At 41.0% G+C, this 27792-nt stretch overlaps 1 protein-coding gene across 4 annotated transcripts in view; it reads right to left on the minus strand.

Moving 5' to 3' along the window:
- The window catches only part of LOC132821513 (lisH domain-containing protein ARMC9), a 150366-nt gene that overhangs the window by 75461 nt on the left and 47113 nt on the right, over positions 1-27792 (minus strand). For all 4 annotated transcript variants that reach the window (XM_060834118.1, XM_060834117.1, XM_060834120.1 and 1 more), the window contains exons 8-9: positions 17328-17485; positions 4460-4558 (exon numbers count right to left, since the gene is read on the minus strand). In XM_060834118.1, the coding sequence (XP_060690101.1) occupies positions 4460-4558; positions 17328-17485 (257 nt within the window). The remainder of the gene's footprint in view (positions 1-4459; positions 4559-17327; positions 17486-27792) is intronic.

Below are 27792 nucleotides of genomic sequence, written 5' to 3' on the forward strand. Positions count from 1 at the left end.
ATTGTGATATATACCCATGGAGTTAATTAGTACCTTGCAGCTTGAGAAATCCTGAAACCACACCATCTAACTAGAAGTTAAAGATTGTTATTCATGCTTATTTACTCCCAAAGCAAGAATTATTTGTTGAACATTACTAAAGAAATGCCAGTTTCATTGCTTCCTCTTTGCTGACAATGCTCTTTGTATATTTATGAGATGGTAGGGGTATTAAATGTTTCATGCAGATTTTTGTTCATGCAAAGTGTCGATGATTACTTCCATCAATAACCCTTCACTTTCACTTAGTCAGAGTGGATCCTGACATGTCCAATGTTTGGTAACATAATAGGTCTAGAAAGTTGAAATAAAGCTTTCATCAACACATTCAATTTAATGTATATGACAAACACCAGGACGAGTTCTGGGCTTTTATATGCTGTGTAATAAAGCAATGCTGAAGACACAGTGAAAAGGGAAAGTTGCCTTAATGAAAATAACTTCTATTTTTTTCTGTTTATGGTAGACTTCCAAATAGGACTTTAAGAAGTAGGTCATCTGAAAGAACAGGTTTGTCCAAGATCTTTGGCAAGTTGTTGGGGTAGGGGGTTGAGCATTTTAATTTTTCTCTCAACTGGAGGGATGCAGAGCAAATTTCAGAAACATAAGATTTGCCACAATAGTAAACATATTTCAGAAAAGAAAATTCTCAAAGCAAAAAATCAGCAATTTAGATGTGTGATTAATTAAAGTGATTATTCAAAAATGCTAAGTTGCAGAACTAAAACCTTTCTTTCCTTTTGTGTTAAAGAAATGAGCAAAGAGAGAAGACGACGAGACCTCAAGCCTGACAACAAGTGAATGGGATAGAAAACAGAGCTGAGTTTAACTAACAGTGATCTTGATTCACCTCTGGAGGAGCTTGGGAACATGTGGACGGAGGAAGAGTGGAAAGGTGGGTGCATCTAGCATAATTCAACACAGTTACTCACTCACTCACCAACCTCCCTAGTTTTTCACACACACCTACCCACCCACAACTCCAGTCTCTAACACTTATCCACCTTTCCCAGTCACTCATTCGATCTCTCACCCTCACATCCATTCATTTTCCCAAACCACTCAGCTACCAGAGGATGGTTTCCATTGTGTGATCCTGTTTCCTCCTACATTCTAAAAATGTGCACCATGCTCAATTGTCCTGTAGTTTCCAGGGTTGTGTATGAAAGGTGGATTAATCTTGGTTATTGCAGAGTTTTGAGATAGGGAAGGAAAATAGGTCTGGGTGGTATGTTCTTCGGAGGGTTGGCGTGGACTTGATGGATTGAAAGGCCAATCAGGTGCTACAAGGTGAACCAGTCAGGATAGTCAGAAGAATTTCAATGTTAAAGGTGTTGGGAAGATTAAAGGGAAAGAAAGCTTCACCAATGGCCCACCCATCCTTATCACACGCCCACCAACATCTTAAACAATTTAAGTTCTAATTGGAGTTATAGTGATGTACAGCACGGACATTTACCCTTCGGTCCAACCTGTCCATGCCGACCAGATATCCCAACCCAATCTAGTCCCACCTGCCAGCACCCGGCCCACATACCTTCAAAACCTTCCTATTCATATACCCAGCCAAATGCCTATTAAATGTTGCAATTGTATCAGCCTCTACCACATCCTCTGGCAGCTCATTCCATACATATACCACCCTCTGCGTCAAAAAGTTGCCCCTTAGGTCTCTTTTATATCTTTCCCCTCTCACCCTAAACCTATGCCCTCTAGTTCTAGACTCCCTGACCCCAGGAAAAAGATTTAATCTATTGTCTATTAATCCTATCCATGCCCCTCATAATTTTGTAAACCTCTATAAGGTCACCCCTCAACCTCCAACGCTCTAGGGAAAACAGCCCCAGCCTGTTCAGCCCCTCCCTGTAGCTTAGATCCTCCAACCCTGGCAACATCCTTGTAAATCTTTTCTGAACCCTTTCAAGTTTCACAAGATCTTTCCGGTAAGAAGGAGACCAGAATTGCATGCAATATTCCAACAGTGGCCTAACCAATGTCCTGTAGAGCCGCAACATGACCTGCCAACTCCTGTACTCAATACTCTGACCAATAAAGGAAAGCATACCAAATGTCTTCTTCATTAACCTATCTACCTGCGACTCCACTTTCAAAGAGCTATGAACCTGCACTCCAAGGTCACTCTGTTCAGCAACACTCCCTAGGACCTTACCATTAAGTGTATAAGTCTTGCTAAGATTTGCTTTCCCAAAATGCAGCACCTCGCATTTATCTGAATTAAACTCTATCTGCCACTTCTCAGCCCATTGGCCCATCTGGTCAAGATCCTGCTGTAATCTGAGGTAACCATCTTCGCTGTCCACTACACCTCCAATTTTGGTGTTATCTGCAAACTTACTAACTGTACCTCTTATGCTTGCATCCACATCATTTATGTAAATGACAAAAAGTAGAGGGCCCAGCACCGATCCTATTGGCACTCCACTGGTCACAGGCCTCCATTCTGAAAAACAACCCTCCACCACCACCCTCTGTCTTCTACATTTGAGCCAGTTCTGTATCCAAATGGCTAGTTCTCCCTGTATTCCATGAGATCTAACCTTGCTAATCAGTCTCCCATGGGGAACCTTGTCAAACGCCTTACTGAAGTCCATATAGATCACATCTATTTCTCTGCCCTCGTCAATCTTCTTTGTTACTTCTTCAGAAAACTCAATCAAGTTTGAGAGATATGATTTCCCACGCACAAAGCCATGTTGACTATCCCTAATCAGTCCTTGCCTTTCCAAATACATATACATTCTGTCCCTCAGGATTCCTTACAACTTGCCCAACACCGAGGTCAGGCTCACGGTCTATCGTTCCCTGGCTTGTCTTTACTGCCCTTCTTAAACAGGGGCACCACGTTTGCCAACCTCCAGTCTATTGAGGACACTTTTGAGGGTCTTCCTTAACTGGTGGGTTACAGAGATTGAGTGCCTTCCTAGACAACACCAGAGAGCAATTAAAAATCAACTAGATGGGATTGAATGAGAAATCAGAAAACCAGTTAGATTTTAATGACCAACATATATCCAACAATTCTCAATCATGTTGACTGGCACCAGTTTGGATTTCAGTGGAATCTCGATTGTCTGAACGAGATGGACGGGCACTTTTTTGTTCGAATAATGGATTATTCGGTTAATTGATTCAATGCCTTTCCTCTGGAGCTTGGAATTTTCTGTTATTTCCGCTCCCCGTTCAGGAGATGAGGCAGCAGCATACCGCGCGCAAGCCTCCACCCACACCCTCCCCCCCAATCCAACATAGCCCCACATCCGCTCCCACCCCCACCTGCCCCAACCCTGTCAAACACCGTCCCTCGTGCGCCCAATGTCCAACACCGCCCTCCAGCTGCCCCAACCCCATCCCCTAATCCGCCCCTTCCCCCAAACCCTGCCCACCCCCAACCCCATCCAACACCGTTCCCAATCTGCCCCCAAACCCGTCCAACACTGCTCCCCTTCCCAATCTGCCCCCAAACCCGTCCTCAATCCCGTCCAACACACCCACCCCGCACCCCCTGTCTGCCCCCGCCCCATCTCTGGGGCAGTCAGACTGGACACAAGAGGTGGGTGGGAGGGAGGGTGAGTCTCCAAATAACTCGCACACATACACACACAACATTTTACTGCTACATTTTCACAGGTTCCACCTTTGCCCTACAGGGCAATGTAGGAGACACTATCTGGGGAAGGGGGTTTAGGGTACACCCCTGTGTAGAGCTCCAGGGAAAGTGTGGGGTGAGAGACACAAAGAGAGAAAGAGAGCAGAACGTCAGTTATTTGGAGACGATGCCTGGGCTCCCATCGGTCCAGGATTGTTCTCGGCAGCATTTCAGTCAGCCGAGTTCACTTTTAATCACTGTAAACAAAAGAACGTGATCAGTGTTGGAAACAGCTCTTTGATGTAATGTTTCTATTGGGTCCTCGAGATCTCCTTCGGATAATGGATATTCGGATAATCGAGGTTCCTCAGTCCAAGGTTTTCACTTAAATTTATTGATAAATTATAACTTCATAACTTAATCGATTTCTCATTGTGGAAAGTGACCATATTCTATATTTGCTAGTCTTCGTTTCTGGATTACTAATCCAGTAACATAACCGCTATACTTCGGAATTCCAAAGGTATTATATGCTTACAATATTAAATATATTGCAGTAAATTCATTTAAACAGAGTTAAAGAGATGATCAATAAGTTCACAGATGAGGCAAAAATTGGTGGTGCGGTAAACGGTGAGGAGGAAACAGGATGTTAAACAGAGGGCAGTCAGTTGAGCTGTAAGATGTGCGCAGAGAGAGAGAAGATTAAGTACTTCAAAACGAGAATGAAAATCATATCAACCGCTTATGATTAATGCAAATCTCGGATCTAATTCATTGTATTGATATACAAATCCAATGGTTTTTACTTACAGTTCCTGGTCTTGTGAAGTCAATGCTTTGGGCCACACTTTGTCTCATTTGGTTGCTAAATAGTCGTACACAGACACTCTGAAGATATTCTGGTGTAATCTAGTAAAAGCAAACAAAGATCGTTGAGTTTTGAGGAATGGTCACCAGACCAGAAATGTTAACTCTGATTTCTCTCCAGAGATGCTGCCAGACCTGTTGAGCTTTTCCATAAATTTCTGTTTTCGTTTTGGATTTCCAACATCTGCAGTTCTCTTGTTTATTTTTTATAAAGATCATTGAGTGATATTTAATGGTATATTTTTGCTTTATAGCTATAATAACCTTTTTGCATGTCTTTTTGTGAATCACACAAGTGATGCAAGCAGGTCTGCCCTATTCTTGGGTCTCTTTAGTAAATTGCTTAAGGTGTTGCAACATCAGCAAAGGGTAATTCAACACTAATACTTCTCATGTTGACTTGCAGAGAATAATTTATCCTCTATTGATCTCGATAAAATAAGAGGTATCTTCAAATGAAACTTATTGAGAAACAATATGAAAAACCTTGTAACAATTTGTAAGATCATTGAAGCATTCCCAAAAGATCAATTTTCTGTGGGCATTAGTTGTATTAATTTACAATCTTATTGTAGATAACAAATTGAAGAGATGATTTTGCCAATTATTGTAATCTGGATAGCATATTTTAATCATAGCAAACCTCTGGCAATACAGACACGCCAGTCCTGTTCTTCTAATGGACCAGAAACAACTGTTCTAAGCTTAAATAAGAGTAATTACAAAGGAATGCCGGCAGAGCTGGCTGGAAGGGACTGGAAAGGACTACCAAGGTACAATGGCAAATGTTTAAAAAACAGTTTAAGGCTCCCAACAAAGACATGTTCCAGTCTGGAAGGAATATTTCAGGAAGGGGATAAGCCAAACATGATTAATGAGAGAAGTTAATTGCCAAATTAAAAGAAAAAACATACAACATGGCAAAGATTAGTGGGAACCCAGAGGATTGGGAAAGTTTTAACAACCAACAAAATACAATTTTAAAAATGAGGAAATAAACTTTGAGTGTAAAATTGCAAGTAATATCAAGATGGACAGTAAGAGCTTCTTTAAAAATATGAAAAGGAAGCAAAAAGCGAAAGTGAACACTGGCCCCTTAGAAACTGAGGAAATAAAAGTGGGGAACCAGGAGATGGCAGAGGAGTTGAGCAAATACTTTGCATCAGTTTTACAGTAAATGACATATGAAAATTGCTAAACATTCAATAAGAAAGAGAGAAAATAAATACAATAACTATCACTAGAGAAAGAAACCTAACGAAACTATTGGAGCTAAAGACTGATAAGTCTCCTAAACCTGATGTGATGCATCCTAGGATATTAAAGGAAGTAGCTCCAAAGATAGTGGATGCACTGGTAATAATCTTCCAGGAATCCACAGATTCTAGAAAGTTTCAAAGGATTGGAAAACTACCAATATAACATATTTATTTTGAAAGAGAAAACAAACAAGTAACTGCAGGTCAGTTCGCTTAACATCTGTTACTAGGAAAATGTTAAAAATTATATTACAAAGGATGAAATAGCTGACCATTTAGAAATATATAATAACATCAAGTAGAGTTAGTCTGGCTTGAAGAAGGGGAAATAGTGTCTGACAAATTTATTCAAACTCTTTGAAGAGGTAACAAGCAAGTTAAATGAAGAGGAAGAGATGAGTGTGATATATTTTGGATTTTCATAATGCATTTGATACTGTATCATTCATTAGGTACTTAATAAAATAAGAGCTCATGGTGTTGGAGGTGATGTATTAGTATAGAGGATTTGTTAACTAATAGAAAGCAGAGAATTGGGATACGAGGGGTATTTTCAAGAGTAAACTGTACCTAACTGTGTACCACAGGGTTCAGGGCTGGGACTATAATTATTTACAAAAAAATTAATGATTTGGATGAGGAAAGTGAATGAACTATAACCAGGTATGCAGATGACAAAAATAAAATGGGTAAGGCAAGTGTCTAGGGATATAGAAAGGTTACACAGCTGGGCAAAACTTGGCAGGTGAAATATAATGTGGGAAAATGTGATGTTTTGCACTTTGGTGGGAAGAACACGTGAGCTGAATATTATTTAAATGAAAGACTGCAGAAATCTACAAAGTGACTTTACGAATCCTTGCCCATGAATCACAAAAAAAAGCATCCAGGTTTAGTGGGTAAAGGGAAGATGAATGGAATGTTGCTCTTTATTTCAAAGGGAATGTAGTGTATTGGTAGGGAAGTTTTGCTTCAACTATACAAGGCACTGGTCGGGCCACAGCTAGAATATCATGAACGGTTTTCGTCCCAGGAATTGGAGGCGGTCCTGACAAGGTTCACTGAGCTGATAACTGGCCTAGAAGTACTATTTTATAAAGAGAGGTTGAGTTGGTTGGGCCTGTACTCACTGAAATTTAGAAAAATGAAAGGCAACTTCATTGAAACATGTATGACTCTTAGGGGACTTGAAGGAGGATAGATACAGAAAGGATGTTGCTCTTTGTTGAAGAATCAAGGACAAAAGGGAATAATCTTAGAATAAGGGGTCATATGCATAGAGTTGAGGAACATCTTCAATTAAAAGGTTGTAATCTTTGGAACTCTTCACTGCAGTGGATTGTGGAAATTGGATTGTTAAGTATATTCAAGGCTGAGATAAATAGATTTTTAATCAGTAAGGGAATCAAGGGTGTTGGGGAGAAAGCAGGAAAGTGGAGTTGATGATCATCAAATAAGCCTTGATCAAACTGAATGGCAGAGCAGAATCAACAGAATGAAAGGCCTACCGCTGTTGTTATGTCTTCTCATTTAATTAGTTTTAGAGGTGATGTTATACATGTTAAATGAAATCTGACCACATTCTTCTGGCATGGGCTACAATTAAACAATTTAGAGTAATTTACCAAAGAATTCCTTAGAGTCATAGAGTCACAATAAAATGAGTTAACCTCTTCGAAATTCCTTATACATTGTGCTGCTCACATCTGAACTCCTGTTGCCCTCAACTTGACTGACTGACAGACACAGAGCTCTGGTCCTCTAACTCATCAGATTCAAAATTCCCATCATTTAATTCAAGTAAATGGTCTGATCTCTCCTTATCTCTGAACGGAACTGTCACTTAAAGGGCTAATTTGAACCCAGGGTCCTGATCTCAATGCTATGCTGAATTCTAGTTGGAAATCTGGATGTTGCAATAATGAGAGCCTGGAAGAGATTTATGAAGTGGTGGAAAATTAAGAGTACCCCCACCACCACCCCACTACCTCCAATTACAGGCAGCAGACAGGCTCTGCATAGTGATGGGCAATGGGAATGCCTGAGGTTCTAGGCAGACAACTGTCCCTTAAAAAGAGGTTTTCACTGCTATTGTGGGTGGAACCAAGTTGTCACCTAATTTGCAAAATATACCAAACTGCCTGGCAACAGTAGCCCCATGGTCACAATAGTTCTGAGCTGGATTGCTTTGCAAATTGCACCTCTGACAATGCGCTGGGAGGCCACCAATCTGTAGGCTCCAGCCAGACTGTGGACACTCACATGCCATCTGTAAATTCTAGATAGCATTTGAACAGTATCTTCAATTGGCATTTTAATCAGTTAATTAGCTACCCATCTTTGGCAGTTACCCCCAAGAAACTGCTTTACTGAAAATAGGCCAGAAGCCTGAAGATACTGCTAGACCAACATGTTTGCTCGTAGCGAGAAGTTGTCAGCTCACCTACCTCCAAAACCATCTCCATCTCAAAGTGAAGATTCTGTTTACTATGCTAGCTTTCTGTTAGGGTTCCAGTTTCTTTCACATTTTAAAACAAGCGTATTTAAGTTACAGACAGCAATATCTGTTGCTTTTCTGCAGTTTACACCAAGAAATATCAAGATTAGCTTTCTTTTTACCATCTTCATGCTGTGATATCCTGACTGTTGTAGCACTGAATCTCACTTTTTTTTTTACTCGAGCATCAATTAAATTTCCTTTTTCTGCTGTTCCACAAACTACCTCACAGTTGTTTATATTAATGCTTCACCTTTCAAAACAAATAAATTCCATTCAATTCCATATGGGCTCCCATCGCAGCTAATGAAAAATCCCTGCACTTAAAATGCAATCAATAAGAAATTTTATGAACTGATGCGGACTTTAACGTTATAGTCTTCGTGCAAAAAGCCTTGAAAAATTTGCAACTGGTTGAAGTAAGTGTGACTTGGTTTTTAATGATGTAGTAACTTCAGTTACTGCTCATCACCCTCCCTGGCCCTGAGGAACTATTTCATGTTTATGGAATATCAATTTTAAAAAAAATCTAGATTCTTTAAAGTTTGTTTACTTATATTTTATCTTTTAAATCCAATGATATCAGAAAAGAGAACACATTTGCTGTGATGGAGCATTTTAATGTGACTGGCTTCTTGCTGCTGCATACTGTATGCCACATCATTCCCTGAAGTTGGCACTCAAAATAAATGCTCAGGAAGTTTAGGTATATTATGACTCAGCTGTACAGCCTTCAGTTTGTCTTTTACACTTGTGTTGAGTTGCACTAACATTGAGAATGGGCATGTGGATGGAGCGTCTTCCTCCTTTTAACTGTTTGCCCACTATTATAGGTATGCAGACTTTGCTTGGGTTAACTGGTGGTGCTTAGCTCTGTATCATGCAGGCTACTTTCGATGTTTAGCACGTACGTAATTCTGTGTTTTCACCAGGTTGGCATTTCATTTTTGGCTATGTCTGCTGCTGTTTCTGAATTGCTCTCTACATTGTTCGTTGAACCAGGGTTAATTGACTGATTTGCCGGAAAGTGCAGAGTGTCACAAACCTGGGCCCTTTTTTCTCGAGGATACTGTATCCTTGGTTTTTGTCAGAGGGGTCGTAAACCGTTCCCGGTGCCGATTGCTCTGGTTTGGTACAGAAATTAAAGGGTATTGGGAGGCCTTTTTGTTTATATGTAAACAGATGAGACTTCAGGTCAAAGTGGTCATGTTTTAAAAGTGGCATGTACAATAGAAGGGAAGTGGTCAACTCTCCAGCTGAGCATTTGAATTCAGTCCAGAACTATTTAGGAGTTCAACAGTAAGCTGTGTGGAACCTATCTCTCTCCTTCTGCCCTTCTAACTTCAACCTGTAAGCATTTGTTCCATTTAAACTGGTTTTTAAGGGGGGTTGTTTATGGGACTGTGATGTGTATTTGGAACAGCATAATTAAATGTAGTTTGGATAGACTGAGTTCTGTCGACATTCTTTACTCTGCTCTTTGTTTTATTTTGTAATCTTGTTAATATATTTTTGTCTGTTTTTAAAACCAGGAAGTCAACCTAACTACCTCACTCCGGATAATTTTCACTGTACACTTACTGAAACAAATTGCCAAGTTATGGTCTGGGCTGCCTGCCTAAGAATGATTTGAGTGATCTAACCTAGTCCATAACAGATTGAGAATTCATTGCGGTATTTTAAATAGCTAGCTGTAGATGCTAGTGTCTTTATTTTGGTTTGGTTGGGCAGTGAAAGCTTGGGATCATCATGGCTCTTTCAGTCACTAAAAGTTTTCTGGAAGTGGAGGTGATGACTTTGGAAGTTTTGCAAAAGGTGAATAAGACCAAGCTGCAGGAATAAGCAGACCAACTGGGACTGGATCTGCCTGCTTCTGTGAGGAAAGGAGAAATAATTGTAGCAGTAGCTCAGCATTTAAACTTGCTGGAGAAACCATTAGAATCTTTCAAAATGGCAAGATTCAATTGCAAATGAAGCAGCTTGAGTTAGAGGTGAGAGATAAGGTAAGGCAGCAGAAGTGAAACAGTTTGAGTTACAATTAAAAGCAGACGTGAAGGAAAAAAGAGAGAACAGCAGAACAGAGAGAAAAAGAGAGAGCAGCAGAAGAGAGGGAAAAAGAGAGCTTTTGAACTTCAAAACTGAGACAAAATGGAAAGTCAGCTTAAAAGGCTGGAGATAAGGGCTAAGGGTAGGCTTAGTGAGGATGAGCAAGCCCCTGGTAATCAGAAGCATGGTGAGAAACTGTTTAAGTATATTCAAGCATTGCCTAAATTTGATGAGAAGGATGTGGAAGCCTTTTCCATCTCATTTTGAAAAAGTGGCTAAACAAATGCAGTGGCCAGTGGCAATGTGGATTTTCTCGATCCAAATGAAACCTGTAGGTAGAGCTAGTGAGGTATTCGCACCACTATCAGAGGACGTATCTGGGGAGTATGAAGAGGTGAAAAAAAACATTTGAAGTGCATATAAGCTTGCACCAGAAACCTACAGACAACATTTCAGGAATTTAAGGAGGGACCCTGGTCAAACCTACATTAAGTTTGAGAGGATCAAACAGTAATACCAATAGATGGATATGAGCTTTAAAAATCGAGCGAATCTATGATGCCCTTAGAGAGTTAATTATTTTGGAGGAATTCAAAAATTTACTGCCTGAAGCTCATGTGGAAGAGCAGAGAGTTAAAATGGCAAGGTTAGTAGCTGAAGTGGCTGCTGATTATGAGCTGGTCCATAAAACACGTTTTGGCTTCCAGAATCAATTTCTGTCCATGAGGGATAGAAACTGGGGCAAAGAGAAATCCTCACGTGGAAAAGGAAAGGTAAATCTCAGTGAAGATCATAAAGATAGCTTATCACAGGGTTTAAAAAAAAACCCTTGATGGGGACAAAGAAGTTAAAAAGCTCCAGTATTTCCATTGCAATAAAGTAGGCAACATGAAATCACAGTGTTGGTGGTTTAGAAGAAAGCCAGATGTAGGAAAACGGGACAAGCCTGGAAGTTTTGTTGGACCAGTAACAAAAAGCACAAGGAAAGTTAGACAACAGCCTCAGAGTGTACAAGGTGATCAGAGGTGGGTTAAGGAGCAAGTGCCAGATCTGCTTAAAAATATACATGCAAGGGTAAAGTGTATTCACATAGAACATTAAAACATAGAAAAGTACAGCACAGAACAGGCCCTTTGGCCCACGATGTTGTGCCAAGGTTTAATCCTAATGTAAAATATAATAACTTAACCTATGCACCCTTCAACTCACTGCTACCCATGTGCATGTCCAGCCGTCGCTTAAATGTCCCCAATCATTCTGCTTCCACCACCACAGCTGACAAAGCATTCCATGCATTCACAACTGCCTACATAAAGAACCTATCTCTGACATCTCCTTTATACGTTCCTCTTAATATCTTCAAACTATGACCTCCAAATCCAGTCAATCCTGCCCTGGGAAAAGTCTCTGGCTATTGACTCTATCTATGCCACTCATTATTTCGTATACCTTGATCAGGTCTCCTCTCTTCCTCTTTATCTCCAGATAGAAAAGTCCAAGCTTATTCAACCTTTCTTCATAAGGCAAGCCCTCTAGTCCATGCAGCATCCTGGTTAACCTTCTTTGCACCGTCTCCAAAGCCTCTATCTTTCCTATCGTAGGGTGACCAGAACTGGACACATTATTCCAAGTGTGGTCTCACCAGGGATTTGTAAAGCTGCAGCAAAACCTCTCAGTTCTTAATGAAAGCCAAAACACCATATGCTTTCTTGACAACCCTATCCACTTGGTGGCAACTTTGAAGGATCTATTACTTGCACATTCAGATCCTTCTGTTCCTCCAAATTGTCAAGAATCCTGTCCTTAATCCTATATTCAGCATTCGAGTTTGACCTTTCAAAATGCATCACTCTGCATTTATCCAGGTTGAACTCCACATGCCATTTCTCAGCCCAGCTCTGCATCCTATGTCACGCTGCAGCCTGCAGTAGCCCTCTATACTATTGACAACACCTCCAACCTTTGTGTCATCTGCAAATTTACTAACCTACCCCTCAACCTCCTCATCCAAAGAGCAGAGGCCCAAGAACAGAGCCCTGTGGGAGCCCGCTCAACACTGACCTCCAGGCAGAATACTTTGCATCTCCAACCACTCTCTGCCTTCTGCAAACCAGCCAATTCTGAATCCAGACAGCCAAATCTCCCATACTTCCTGACTTTATGAATGAGCCTACCATGGGGAACCTTATTGAATGCCTTGCTGAAGTCCATATATACCACACCCAGTACTCGACCTTCGTTGAACTATCTCGTCACCTCCTCAAAGAACTATGGTTTCTTAGTTGGGAGTAGCAGGTAAAGAGGTTACAGTGTTAAGGCAAAAGGATCCTCTCAGTTTGTGATGCTGAAGGATGAGGAGGTATGTACTTCTGAGGGACTACTGCCAGAAAAGGTACTTGTAACAGGAATTCGTGGTGAGGTAAAAAATGCTCAATTATGGAAAGTAAGGCTAGAGAGTCCAGAGAGGAGTGAAGAATTTGTGGTAGAAGTATTGGACAAACTCTCAGCTCCAGGAATACAATCTGTCCTTGTAAATGATACAGCTGATTCACGGGCTGGCGTGCTCCCTAATCTGGTTGAAAAGCCAGTACAAATGCAGGCAACTGAAGAAATGAAGAATGTTTTTTCCAGGAATTTTCCCTGATTGCGTGGTCACAAGATCACAGAGGCATAAGTTGAAGCAGGAAAGATCAAGAGGCACAGATAAAGAAGCTGACAGAGCTTTATCCGAGACTTTTTCTGATCAGATAAGTGGGACAGAGCAGGAACAAATAGGTAAACATGTAATGCTCTGCTAGGCTGATCGTTATAGCAGAAAAATGAGGAAACAGTTGCATCAAAAGGCATTTACAAAAGAGAGTGAATGCATCCCTGTGTGTTATTACTTCACAAATTATGTCTTAATGAGGAAATGGAAACCATCACACATTCAAACAGATGAGAATTGGACAGAGGTTCATCAAATTGTTTGCCAATGGGGTATAGAAAGGAGGTGCAGCAAGTGGTGCATGAGCTATCACTCGGAGGTCTTTTAGGAGTGAGGAAAACACAGGCTAAAATATAAAAACATTTTTACTGGCCTTGAACACACATGGATGCAGTTGAATTTTGTCAGACACGTCATACATGTCAGCTAATTGGAAAATCACAGGCAGTAATAAAACTTGCACCTTTAGTACCTATTCCAGCATTTGAGGAACCTTTCACAGGAGTCTTGATTGATTGTGTAGTTCCCCATCTCAAACAAAAAGTGGGAATAGGTATTTATTAAGCATGTGTCAATTAGATTTCCAGAGGCAATCCCATTTCACAACATCACACCTGAAAGAGTTGTAGAAGAATTATTTAATTTTTCTCTACTAAATACAGATCACCAATGGAGATTCAGTCAGGTCAAGAATCAAACTTCACATCCAAATTATTCAAGGAAGTTATGGATACCTTGGGAATAAAGCAATTCAAATCTACTGTGTACCATCCAGAATCGCAGGGAGCGATACAAAGATGGCATCAAACACTAAACACAATGTTGAGAGCTTATGGTCGGGATTATCCAGATGATTGGGATAAGGGAGTTCTGTTTGTACTTTTTGTGATCATAGATGCACCAAATGAATTGACCAAATTCAGTCCATTTGAATTAATTTTGGGGCAAGAAGTAAGAGGACTGTTAAAATTGATATAGGAGAAATTAATAAGTCAGAATTCAGAGACCACCCATTTGGACTGTGTATCAAATTTTAGAGAACAATTAAACAGAGCTGGAGAGTTGGCTAGACAGCATTCAAAAGTATCATAGCATACAAAGAACCAGGAGGCGGATAAAAAAAATCACAAATTCACAATTTTGCAGTTGGGGATAAGGTATTGGTGTTACTTCTAGTAACAGGTGAGCCTTTAAAAGCCAGGTTTAGTGGACCTTATCAAATCAAGAAGAAATTGAATGAAGTGAAATACATGATAAGAACTCCAGACAGGAAGGAATTTCACAGAATATGTCAAGTGAATATGCTCAAAAGATATTTTGATAGGGAAGGGAAGCAAGAGGAGAAGGTGTTAATGATTACAGCACAGAGGAAAGAACCAAGTTCAGAGGATTCTGAATTGGATATTCCTCAAATCAAATGGACAGTAAGGAGGTTGTCAAAAATTAGGAGAAATTGAGTTACCTTCCACTAGAAAACGGAAATGACCTGAAAGAGTTGTTATTTTCATATGGAGAGATATGCAGAAATGAACTGGGAAGTACTAATCTAATTGTACATGATGTAGAGATAGGATATGCTGTTCCAATTAAGCAACATCCTTATAGGTATAACCTTCCAAAATTGGCACCGGTTCAGAACGAGATAGCATGCATGTTCCAAGATGGCATAATCAAAGTGAATTACAGTGACTGGAGCTCACCCACAGTCATGGTGCCAAAGGCAGATGGTATCCAACAGTTTTGTGTGGACTATCGCAAAATCAATGCCGTTACAAAGACTTATGCATATCCAATTCCACAGTTGGAGGACTGTGTTGAAAAAGTGGGAAAAACTTACATTTCTCAGTGGGCCTTGTTCAGAGGCTACTGGCAAGTACCTCTGCCAGAGAGAGCAAAGGCAATTTTGGCTTTCATAACGCCAAATGGAGCACATCAGTTCAAAGTCACGTCATTTGCTATGAAAAATGCTCCAGCCACATTTCAGAGACTGACTGTTAAGGTCATTGCCAAATTACCCAACTGTGTGGTGTATATTGATGACCTGGTGATTTTTAGTCAGTCATGGAAGGAACATTTACAGCATTTATTGGACTTATTCAATCAACTTTGGAAGGCAGGCTTGGTGGTAAACCTAGCTAAAAGTGAATTTGGCAAAGCCCAAGTCACCTTCCTGGGCCATGTTACTGGACATGGATAAATGACTCCACGGGATGTAAAAACGAAGATAATTGGGGAATTTCCCACACCATCGACAGAAACAATGATACTAAGGTTCCTGGGATGAGTAGATTTTACTGGACATTTGTGTGAAATTTTGCAGTGTGGCTGCTCCACTCACTGAATTGTTAAAAAAAAGGGGCAAGAAGTTTCAGTGGACAGCAGACTGTCAAAAGGCATCTGACAGCTTAAAAACAGTGTTAACCACTGCCCCAGTATTAGCCACACCTAATTTCACGAAGCCTTTCAAGGTGGCTATCGATGCCAGTGATGTGGGTGTTGGTGCAGTGCTCCTGCAGGAGGATGACGAAGGGATAGGAAGACCCATCAGGTATTTTTCCAGGAAGTTGAACGTTCATCAACAGAATATTCAACAGTTGAGAGAGACTTTAAACTTGGTGTTAGCATTACAAGATTTCAATGTTTATATTATCAGCAATGCATCTGAGACAATCATATCGACTGATCATAAGCTGTTGAAATGTATGGAAAACTTTAAGGACAAAAATGCCAGACTGTTTAGATGGAGCTTGTTGTTGCAGCCATTCAGTTTGACAATTGTGCATGTGACAGGTCACGAACATGCGATTGCCGATGTGTTATCGAGGCTCGAATTAGATACGTAGGCGTTCGCTGGCGGGTGTGCCACGGTCTGAATTCGCATGCGGTTGTGCATGTTTATAGTTAGTATAGTGTATATGTGTGTTTCAACTACTAACTGGGGTTTTGAAGGGTTTTAAAAATGAAGCCATCTTTTGGTATTGATGATTCTTTTTCTCGGGGGGGTGCGGGTAGTGTCATAAAATTGTTTCCTTTTTTCAAAAAGCTGTTCCCTTTCCTCATGGATAATGTGTCCTTGGTGTTTTTCAGAGGGATAATAAACCGCTCCCGGTGCCGATTGCTCTGGTTTGGTACAGAGATTAAAGGGTATTGAGAGGCCTTTTTGTTTATATGTAAACAGATGAGACTTCAGGTCAAAGTGGTCATGTTTTAAAAGTGACCTGTACAATGGAAGAGGAGTGGTCAGCTCTCCAGCTGAGCCTTTGAATTCAGTCCAGAACTATCTGGAAGTTCAACAGTGAGCTACATGGAACCTATCTCTCTCATTCTGCCCTTCTAACTTCAACCTGTAAGTATCTGTTCTATTTACACTAGTTTTCAAGGGGGTTTGCTTATTGGGACTGTTATGTATATTTGGAACAGCATAATTAAGTCTAGATTGGATAGACAGTTCTGCGGGGGCTCTTTATTCTGTTCTTTGTGTTTCACTGTGTAATCTTGTGAATACATTTTTGTCTGTTTTAAAACCTGGTAGTCAACCTCGCTACCTCACTCCGGATAATTTTCACTGCACACTTACCAAAACAAATTGCAAAGTTATGGTCTGAGCTGCCTGTTTAAGAATGTTTTGAGTGATCTGGCCTAGTCCATAACAAGAGGAAAACATTTAGCAGGTCATGAAGTTGTGAGGATGTTTGAATGCAATTCTGCTCCTGATGGTTCACAACTTTTCATGGTTGTCAACTGGTGACCTACTAAGCCAGATCTGAAACCATCCTCCTTTATCTCAGTGATAATGCTGTACAACACAACAGAGGGCAACTGGTGGACCTCATTGTGAACATGGAACTTTGTCTCTGCAATGACTATCACACATACCAGTTCTGACAGTTGCAATTTTTGACACGTAGTTTGGAGTGGACCCTTGTGTTCTCTCATTACTCCAGCTTAGTCAATATTTGGTGCTACTGGACTTCTTTTGGTGAAAGACATTGAAGATGCTTTACAAAAGTACATTCTATGTCACTGATAAACTCAGTGCTTCTACCAAGTTGTATTCAACACAAAGAAATTTTGATTCAGGAGCTGAGGAAGTGCAGTAGGTGGTCATCAGCATGACAGTTCCTCGCCCATGTCTGAACTAATGTCATAACACTTCACGAAGCTCCAGAATCCACAATGAGGACTCCCAGAGTCACTCCTTTCCAACTGCATTCCATTGCATTGTCACCTCTAGTGAGTCTGTCCTGCTGGTGGTTAGCACTTACCCGGAAATGGTGACGGAGCAACCTTAAAGAATCTTACCATTTTCCCATTTACTGTAGCTTCCAAAGAATCTACAAGCTCTGCAGTGACTCCAATCAAGCTGTGGTAATCCTCTTGCATCTTTCTGTACCTCTTCATGTATGTTGCTGCTTTTCTCTCAGTTTCCAGTAACTGTTGCTGAAATTGTTGCAACAATTCTGCCAATAAAATATCAATATAATGATCAAACAAGAAAATTTCCTTCTCTATTATTATTGAATACAATGTGCATTTTGCTAGTCCATCATTTTTCCTGAAAATACTTTAATCGTTCAAGCATTCAACAATTTCCAATTCTTTCAAATCATTACAATTAAGGCATCCTTGCATTTGTCAAAGTTAAATATCAGTTAAATCACACATTGCAAATTCTCTTGAACTTAATTTTTCACTTTCACAATATTTCAGAGGCATGCATATGTCCTATCATCAGCTGTAGCTTAGTGGGTCACTAATCACCTCTAAACCAAAATTGGAAGTGTTGTGGATGGAAAAGATTACCTCAGAGTACAACAGGATCTCAATCAGATGGACCAATGGGCTGAGGAGTGGCAGATAAAGTTTAATTTAGTATCTTGGGGTGTTGCATTTTGGAAAGACAAATCAGGACAGAACTTATACACTTAATGGTAAGGTCCTGAGGAGTGTTGCTGAACAAAGAGACGTTGGAGTGCAGGTGCATAGTTCCTTGAAAGTGGAGTCGCAGGTAGATAGGACAGTGAAGAAGGCATTTGGTATGCTTTCCTTTATTGTTTACAGTACCGAGTATAGGAGTTGGGAGGTCATGCTAGGCCACTTTTGGAATACTGTGTGCAATTCTGGTCTCCCTCCTATCGTAAGGATATTGTGAAACTTGAAAGGAATCAGAAAAGATTTATAAGGATGTTAGCAGGGTTGGAAGGTTTGAGCTAAAGGGAAAGGTTGAGTAGGCTGGGGCTATTTTCCCTGCTGCATCAGAGGTCGAGGGGTGACTTTATAGAGGTTTATAAAATCATGAAGGACATGGACAGGGTAAATAGACTAGGTCTGTACCCTGGGGTGGAGTAATCCAGAACTGCAGAACTCGGTGACATAGTGGCTCAGTGGTTAGCACTACTGCCTCACAGCACCAGGTTCCCAGGTTCGATTCCAGCCTCGGGCGGCTGTCTGTGTGGAGTTTGCACATTCTCCCCGTGTCTGCGTGGGTTTTCTCCAGGTGGTCCGGTTTCCTCCGACAGTCCAGAGATGTGTAGATTAGGTGAATTGCTAATGCTAAATTGCCCATAGTGCTAGGTGCATCATTCAGAGGGAAATGGGTCTGGGTGGGTTACTCTTCAGAGAGTTGGTGTGGACTGGTTGGGCCGAAGGGCCTGTTTCCGCACTGTAGGGTATCTAATCTCTATAGGTTTAGGGGAAAGATTTAAAAGGGACTTAGGGGGCAACTTTTTCAGAGGGTGGTGCTTGTATGGAATCAGCTATCAGAGGAAGTGATGGAGGCTGGTTCAATTATAACATTTAAATTGCATTTGGATGGTTATATGAATAGGAAAGGTTTGGAGGGGTATGGGCCAAATGCCGGCAAGTGGGACTAGATTAGGTTGGGATATCTGGTCTGCATGGATGAGTTGGATGGAATAGTCTGTTTTCATGCTGTACCTCTTTGAATCTACGACAGTTTCTGAGTTTATGTTCAACCTGAGGAATGAGCACTCAAATCAAGGCTGGCACCCCAATTCAGTATGAAGAAATACTATACTGTCAGAACTGCTGCTTTTCAGTGAGACCTTAAAGTGCTTGAGAAGGTCGATGGAAAGGATCCTATGCCAATATTTTGAAGAAGACAACAGTTATCACAGTGTACTGGCCAATATTTTGCTGTGTATAAACTGGCTGCTATATTTCCTACAGCATAATAGTGGCTATACTTGAAAAGTGCTTTATTTACCTTTCAAGTGCGTTGAGACATCCAGTGGTTGGGAAAATTGTTACATAAGACCATAAGATATAGGAGCAGAATTAGCCATTCAGCCATTGAGTCTGTTCTATCTTTAAATCATAGCTGATATGTCCCATTCTCCCAAAAACCCTTGATCACTATACCAATCAAGAACCTATCTATCTCTTTACTAAATTCATTGAATGACTTGGCTTCCACAGCCCCCTATGGCAATGAGTTCCACAAATTAACGACACTCTGGCTGAATAAATACCTCTTCATTTCAGTTTGAAAGGGTTATGCCTTGAACGCTGAGGCTGTGCACTTGGGTCCTAATCTCTCCTACTACGGAAACATCTTCTCTATGTCCATTCTATCCGGACATCTCAGTATTTTGTAAGTTTCAATCAGATCACCCTCATCTGCTAAGCTCATGGAGTAAAGATGTTGAATATTTGTCCAAAATTTATGCATCTGAAAAGAATTATTACAAATATGCACTTACGATATTGTACATTTTTAATGATTGACCAGACCATTGACTGCTTTTATGAAGTATTTTTGCTTCAAGACCATTGAATGATTATTAAATTAAAATCCCTTGGATTCAAAGGCTTTTAACAAAAATTCAATCACAACAGACAGCCCTCACCACAGATGCTTACTGAAAGCTTATCAGGTTCTAATCCAGAAAAACAGAAAGTATTGGTGAAACTCAGCAGGTCTTGCAGTATCTGTTGGAGGAAAAAAGAGTTACCGTTTTGAGTCAACAAAGATCATAGAAAATTACAACACAGGAACAGGCCTTTCGGCCCTCCAAGTTTGCACCGATCCAGACCCTCTATCTAAACCTGCCGCCTATGTTTTAAGGGTTTGTATCCCTCTGCTCCTGCCCATTCACACATCTGTCTAGATACATTTTATATGACTGTGACGGCCTCTACCACCTCTGCTGGCAACACGTTCCAGGCACTCACCACCCTCTGCGTAAAGAACTTTCCATGCATATCTTCCCTAAACATTTCCCCTCTCACTTTGAACTTGTGACCTCTTGAAATTGGGTCCCCCACTCTGGGGAAAAAAGCTTCTTGCTTTCCAGCCTGTCTACATCTCATGATTTTGTAGACCTCAATCAGGTACTCCCTCAGCCTCTGTTTTTCTAATGAAAATAATTCTAATCTACTCAATCCCTCTTCATAGCTACAGCCCTCCATATCAGGCAACATCTGGTAAACCTCTTCTGCACCCTCTCCAAAGTATCCACATCCTTTTGGTAATATAGCAACCAGAACTATATGCAGCATTTCAAATGTGGCTGAACCAAAGCCTTATACAACTGTAACATGATGCCAACTCTTGTCCTCAATACCCCAAACTGAAGAAGAGCTGAAAATTTGTGGTTTTAAGCTGTCGATAGAATAGACTGTGGGAAATAGTCATCAGGTCCCTCCTCCAAACCTTCATATCTCTTACTATTTCGCATTTCTTGAACAGCCCCTAGTACTAAACAGCCATGAATTGCCACCCACTACCTGGAGTTGAGACTTCAAGTCTAGTCACCACAGTTTTGGTGATGCCAACCATCATGCTGCACTGTTTCCCAGTTGAAGCAAAGATCATCATCCCTATGTATTGAAGTTTCACCCTTCACTGTCCTTGTACCCTAAGTATCCCAGGTTGCTCCCTACAATTCCCAGGCTGCTTACCAAATCCCACCCCCCCACCCCCGGCTGCTTACCAAAACAGTGTCTTCTGTTAATCATCCAGGACATTCATTCCACTTACACAAAGGAATAACCATGCTCCAGTCTGCCGAACAACTTGCATGGACGATTCCGAGTGATGATTGACCAGACCACTGACTGCTTTTATGAAGCTCCTGAACTGACAATCTCAAACCCTGAATCCACTGGACCAGCAGGACTGACTAAGGCCCAGTCCCCAGACAGCACCTGGACACACCATTCTTGAGTCTGACTGCCAAAGCAGACATCTGACTATATCATGGTATCATGAATCATAGAATCCCTGCAGTGTGCTCGCATTGAGTCCATACCAAACCTCTGAACAGCATCCCAAACAAATCACACTCCACCCTATTGCTGTAAGCTGCATTTCCCATGCTAATTCACCTAGCCTGCACATCCCTGGACATTATGGGCAGTTTGGCATGGTCAATCCATCTAACCTACCCATCTTTGGACTGTGGGAGGAAATGGGAGCACCCGGAGGAAAACCATGCAGACACGGGGAGTGTCTGTAAACTCTACACAGACATTTGCCTGAGTCTGGAAGCCAACCCTGATCCTGGGGCTGTGAAGCCATCATGCTAAACACTTAGCCACCATGCTGCCCTGCACCTTATCGCTGGACTGATTGCAGGTGCTGCCCTTGACATTGGCATCACCCAGCTAACAGCAAACCTCCTTGACTCAACTGAACACTACTCCCTTTCTACTTTGCAACATGGTCATTTGGTTGAGGCACAATAGCATACTTGCCATACAAGCTGCTGGCACATGGTGTGGATAAAAAAAACAGACCTCGCAACATGTTCATCTTGTTCACCGATGACTGCTGAACAGCAATTTCATGTTCTGTGTCGAAACATTGTCAAATACAGATACTGTGAGCCTATAAAATGTGCAACGAGTAGAAAGCCATTAACAAACAAGGCAAGGATAGTGTGAGCAGCTAAGGCATTAAGTGAGAAAACACCACTCCTGAGATGCAGACTGATTCAATCTGTGAGCTGTGCGCATGTCCCTGTGCACAAAATATCCTTGCCCCAACACTGCATTGAAAGCCATAAAAGGAGTGAACTAGAAATCAAATCAGCAAACAAATTCTTTACTAAAGGGTCATCCTATGTTGCAGAACTGATAGTGAGGAAGTTCAAACGCACAGTCAAAGAGCCACATGGGAATGCAACTAACTCGACCCATATGTGACGGAGAGTCTCGTGAGGCAGAATAGGGGCTAGCAAAATCACCCTAACACCAATTTGGGGAAATCATTAGAAAAGCAATTCAAGTGCTGTCGCTAACTGATAAAGGCAAAGGCTGCGGATTCGAGAAATCTCAAACAAAACACAGAATACTGGCATCTGGCGAAACAGAAACAGAGATAATGATTCGAGTCTTCAAAAGTTCTAAAAAAGAATGTCATAACAGACTTGAAATGTTAATTCTGTTCCTCTCTCCACAGATGATGCCAGACCTGCTGAGTTTCTCCAGTTTACTCTGTGCTTGCTGCTGCTAATTTTCATGCAACATAGGGAGGCAAAACTGGGTTCAGGAAAAAAGCTAGGATCAAAAGGAGATACAGCCAACATGTACCTAGTGAAATCCTTTTCCACAGGGGTAAACAGAGGCAATGAACTTTTGCAGACCTGGGTGGCAAGTTTATAAAGGTTGCTTGTACCCCTTTTGGATGACAAAGACATCTGACTATCTGAAACACTCTTTTCACATTTACTTGGAGACAAGAGAAGTTCCTAAAGAGTCCCACAGCAGATGAAAAAGCTACAGTACTTTGATTTAAAAGCAAGTGAGTCCACACCCATGCCGGATGAACAGCATGTTTACCTAGTTGAAACAGGATACTAGGAAAGCTACTGAAGAAACCGACAGTTGATAAGGAAACTGTCCTTCCTAGATGTAGAAAACAAGAAGCCTGCACCTCTGCTTGGCCAGCAAGAGATGTGACTACCAAAACCTGCATTCAAAATTGGAGGTAAATCTGAGAGGTTGCCAGTACTCTCAGAGCTAGTGAGGAAGCTCACCATGGTGAAGGGCCACAGAGCACAGCAGCAACAGATAGCCCTGTGAGCAGTAGTGTCCCTCAAGGTTAGGCAAGGATAAGGGATGCAACAAGGTCCAAAACAAAACTTTAAATGGAGAGATGCTCACATGCCTGCTGCATAAACAAAAGGTCAGCTTGGACAATACGGTTTCCCTGATCTTAGAGAACAAAGACTGCTCAAAAAAACACAGACAGATGGTGAGGAAAATGACAACCTAATCGATGAACTGAAGGGCAGTATAATAAGAGCTGGATAGCCACGTACAGTTAGTAGAGTTCAAAGCGAAGTAGAACAGATTGGGTACCAACCACTGCTGAAGGTAAGAAATCAAGAGAAGTCATAAAGCTCTACTGCACTTGACACTACCACATAAGGAGTTCAACTGCAGTGAAGATGGAGTTAAACCAAAGTCCACATAACCAGTGATTGTCAACCAGAGGGTGGACACCACCTGATGGCAGCCAAGATGGTATCAGATGAGAACGAAGAACAAAAAAGTTGTTGAACTCTCAGGTGACCAAACAGCATTGGGAGGTGGTGGTAAAGCTGCTTGGGAAGAAATCCACACGGATTAGCTGAGATATATCACACCAGCAGGCCATGGTATGAATGAGGTAGGTCCCCATTAATATGTCAAAATGCCTATCAGCTGAGCCCTAACAGGTTAGCTTAGATCAGGCAGGAACTCAAGCCTTTACTGGACCCCAAAAGAGCTGAGAGCCTGAGCAGCTGAAGCCTCCCAGACCAAGGTAACTCAACAGCCACCTAAGGGCAGGAGAGTTCCAAGAGAAATGAGACATGTTGGAAGGTAACAAATCAAGAAAAGTTATAAAGCTCCGCTACACTTGAGGGTACCACATGAGGAGTTCAAGTGCAGCTACATTTGTGAAGTCCATTTTAAAAATGATGCGCTTTTATTCTTCCGGGTTAAAACAAAGGTAGATTTATTACTGCATCCAAGACCTGAGGGGAATATCTTGCTATACAAATTCATACACTCGTGCATTCAAAATAGGAAGAAAAATGAAGGCAATGGAAAGAAGTTCAAAAGACAAAATACTTTAATTTAGATGAATTAATATTTAATTTTGAGAGACCAGTGAGTGTTAACTTAAAGTTCTTTCAGTTGGTCAAGCACAGGCTTTTTTTTAAAGAGCTCATACACAGTCGAATTGATGATTACAAAACAAATGTGCTTGACCAACTGAAGGAACCTTAAATTAACACCCACTGGTCTCTCAAAATTAAATATTAATTCATCTAAATTAAAGTATTTTGTCATTTGAACTTCTTTCAATTACTTTCATTTTTCTTCCCATTTCGAATGCACAAGTGTATGAATTTGTATTGCAAAATATTCCCCTCAGGTCTTGGATGCAGCAGTAGATCTACCCTTATTTTAACCCTGAAGAATAAAAGCACATCATTTTAAAAATGGACTTCACAAACGGGATTTGGTGAAAACACAAAACGAAGTGAAAAAAATAAAAACATAAATCTCTTTTCTAGGCAGGAGAGAAGGCAAGTAAAAATAATGAAATTCACCTCTTGGTCTTGTTCACTGCACTTCTGTTCGGGTTTTACACATGTGTTGTCATGTGAAATACCAGGACTCTATGTTAATGCTGGTTGGATTGCTCTGTCAAGAGCCAGTATGAACTTGAGGAGCTGAAGGCTTCTTTCTCTAACTCAATGTGAATCATTTTTTTCTCAAAGAAGCATCTTTAAATTGAAGAGTATAAAAGAGGGATTGTTTATCTTTTCTAATAAAAGAAAGCTCATAAAGGGTATATTTAACAAGGAAGCTAACTTTAGATGGGCAGTGCATATTTAGTACACACCCTATCCTCCTAAAGTTAACATCCTTGTTGGACTGATGAAATCTCAATTAACGTTTTGTAAATATATTGCAATCTGTATTTCAGAAATACAAATACTCAAAACAATTTATGTAATGAATATCTTGAGATATTCAACATTGCGTTCTGCTAGAAACATGTTAAAAACACCAGTACAGAGGAACCTTGATTATCCAAATATCGATTTTCCAAATTTTGGATTATCAGAAAAAGATTTCAAAGCCCTGCAAAAATGCTATATCAAATAGGTAAGTGTATTTGACTTAGCTTTACTAAAGAACATGTGAAAACACTAACAAAAACAAAGAAACACAAGCAACTCAAGCATCATAGATTAGATTCCCTACAGTATGGAAACAGGTCATTTGGCCCAACAAGTCCACATCGACCCTCCAAACAGTAACCCACCGAGACCCATTCCCCTACCCTATATTTACCCCTGACTAATGCACTGAACACTATGGGCAATTTAGCATGACCAATTCACCTCACCTGCACATCTTTGGATTGTGGGAGGAAACCCATGCAGAGATGGGGAGAATATGCAAACTCCACACAGACAGTCGCCTGAGGGTGTAGCTTTTCTCGCTGAGCTGTAGGTTTGATATCCAGACGTTTCATTACCTGGCTAGGTAACATCATCAGTGGCGACCTCCAAGTGAAGCGAAGCTGTTGTCTCCTGCTTTTTATTCATATGCTTGTCCTGGATAGGGTTCCTGGGGTTTGTGGTGATGTCATTGCCTGTTCGTTTTCTGAGGGGTTGATAGATGATACCGAGATCTATGTGTTTGTTCATGGCATTGTGGTTGGAGTGCTAGGCCTCTAGGAATTCTTTGGCATGTCTTTGCTTAGCCTGTCCCAAGATAGATGTATTGTTCCAGTTGAATTGGTGTTTTTTTTCATCCTTATGTAGGGCTACAAGGGAGAGAGGGTCGTATCTTTTTGTGGCTAGCTGGTGTTCGTGTATCCTGGTGGCTAACATTCTTCCTGTCTGTCCTACGTAGTGTATGTGGCAGTCCTTGCATGGAATTTTGTAGATGAGGTTGGTTTTGTACATGGGTTGTACATCGCCTGAGGCTGGAATCAAACCCAGGTCTCATACTGTGAGGTGCAGTGAAGCAGCAGAACTAACCACCACTGAGCCACCGTGCCGCCACTGAATTCAGTGACTGGATTTTTTTTAAGGTAAGGGTTGGTACACAGCCTTTTACAAAAGTAAGTGTTTTACATTACCATACAGGTATTCCCGTCACCTTACCAGGTCCTTCATTTTAGAAAAGGCAGAGAACGTAGATGCATGCACGAGGCGCTGCTTCTGTTTTTCTATCGCGAGACTGCGTTCCCAGAAACTGACAAATGCTGTTGCTTTCGTAGAAGCTGTTTGGGATCTTGTTAAATGCTGTCTTCACTATTCCTTGCCAAACAGTCACTACTGTTGCATTTTTAAGAAGTTTTCTTGTATTATCACTGATTTAATTTGTTCATCATGTGAGATCTGTGTCCTCTTGCGCTCAATACATTAAAATTATAGATTTAAATAAATTCTCTGGCAGAGCACAGAGTTAGATCAGCATGGCTTCCCTTGTTTAAGGTAAAACTGATTATTCAATTAATCAATTATCTTAACAAAATAGTGCCTGACCATCTCGTTTGGATAATCAAGGTTCCTCTGTTTTCAAACTGCCAATTTGCAGAAGTGGGTGCCAATTTGAAAGTAAAATTTACACATACACACTTTATAGTGTATAGATAGCAGTCAAGAATGCCATGTTCCTACTTGTCATACGTTTATTTGATACTGAAAATATTTTATGTAACATATAAATAAGGAGCAGGAGCAGACCACTTGGATTTGATTATAAACATATTTCCAAATTCCTGCCTGTTCCTGAAAACCTGTTATTTATCTCTGTCTTTAGAATATTCAAAGATACATTCCCTCTGCCATTCCAAGAAGAGAGTTTCAAAGACGTAACATTCTGTGGGAAGAAATTTCACCTTATCTCTGTTTTAAATGAGTGACCACTTATAAACAGTAACTTCTTTTTCTTGATTTTCCCATAAGAGGCAATGTCCTCTTACATCCACCTCATCAGACCCGTAAGGATCTTTTATGCTTCAATCAAGATGCCTCTGACTCTTCTGAACTCCAGCAGACACAAGCCTAGCCTGTCCAAGGTATAAAGCTAGACTCACCTACCAAAGAAAATTGAGACACTGTTGTGTGCTTTGTTTTACAGAGTCATGGCTCACTCCTGCTTCACCTGACTGTCTTACAACCTGACGGCTTCTGAGTCCATCAGATGGACCACATGACAAGGCAAACAGCAGAGGGATCTGCATCCTGATCAACACCTCTTGGTGCTCAGATGTGAGACCCTGACGAGTTACTGCTCTCTGGACCTAGAATATCTATCAGTGAAGTGCAGTCCCTTCAACCGGCCATGGGAGTTTACTTCTTCTATCCTGACAGTAATCTACATCCCACCAAATGCAGATGTGAAGAGCACACTTGATGAAATTTACAATGCCACAAATAGCCTTGAGACATAGTACCCTGAGGCCCAGTTCATCATAGTTGGCGACTTCAGTCAGGTCAATATCTGTGGTACCAAGATGCCACCAACATGTCTCCTGTCCCACTGTAGGCCCAAACACCCTGGAACATTGCTACACAACCACTCTTCATTTTGGAAAATCAACCATAAGATGCACTCCTTTTTCCAGCTTACAAGCAGAAACTGAAACATGAGGAGCCAGTATAGAAAAGTGCTGGTCTGAGATAATGGAAAAGCTTGTACATGATTACTACGAGTTGGTGGACTGATCGATATATAAGAATTCAGCGTCCAACCTAACAAGCAAGCCAGTACCATCACAGACTTC

The sequence above is a fragment of the Hemiscyllium ocellatum genome, chromosome 13 (assembly GCF_020745735.1).
Source record: "Hemiscyllium ocellatum isolate sHemOce1 chromosome 13, sHemOce1.pat.X.cur, whole genome shotgun sequence".
Taxonomy (NCBI): domain Eukaryota; kingdom Metazoa; phylum Chordata; class Chondrichthyes; order Orectolobiformes; family Hemiscylliidae; genus Hemiscyllium; species Hemiscyllium ocellatum.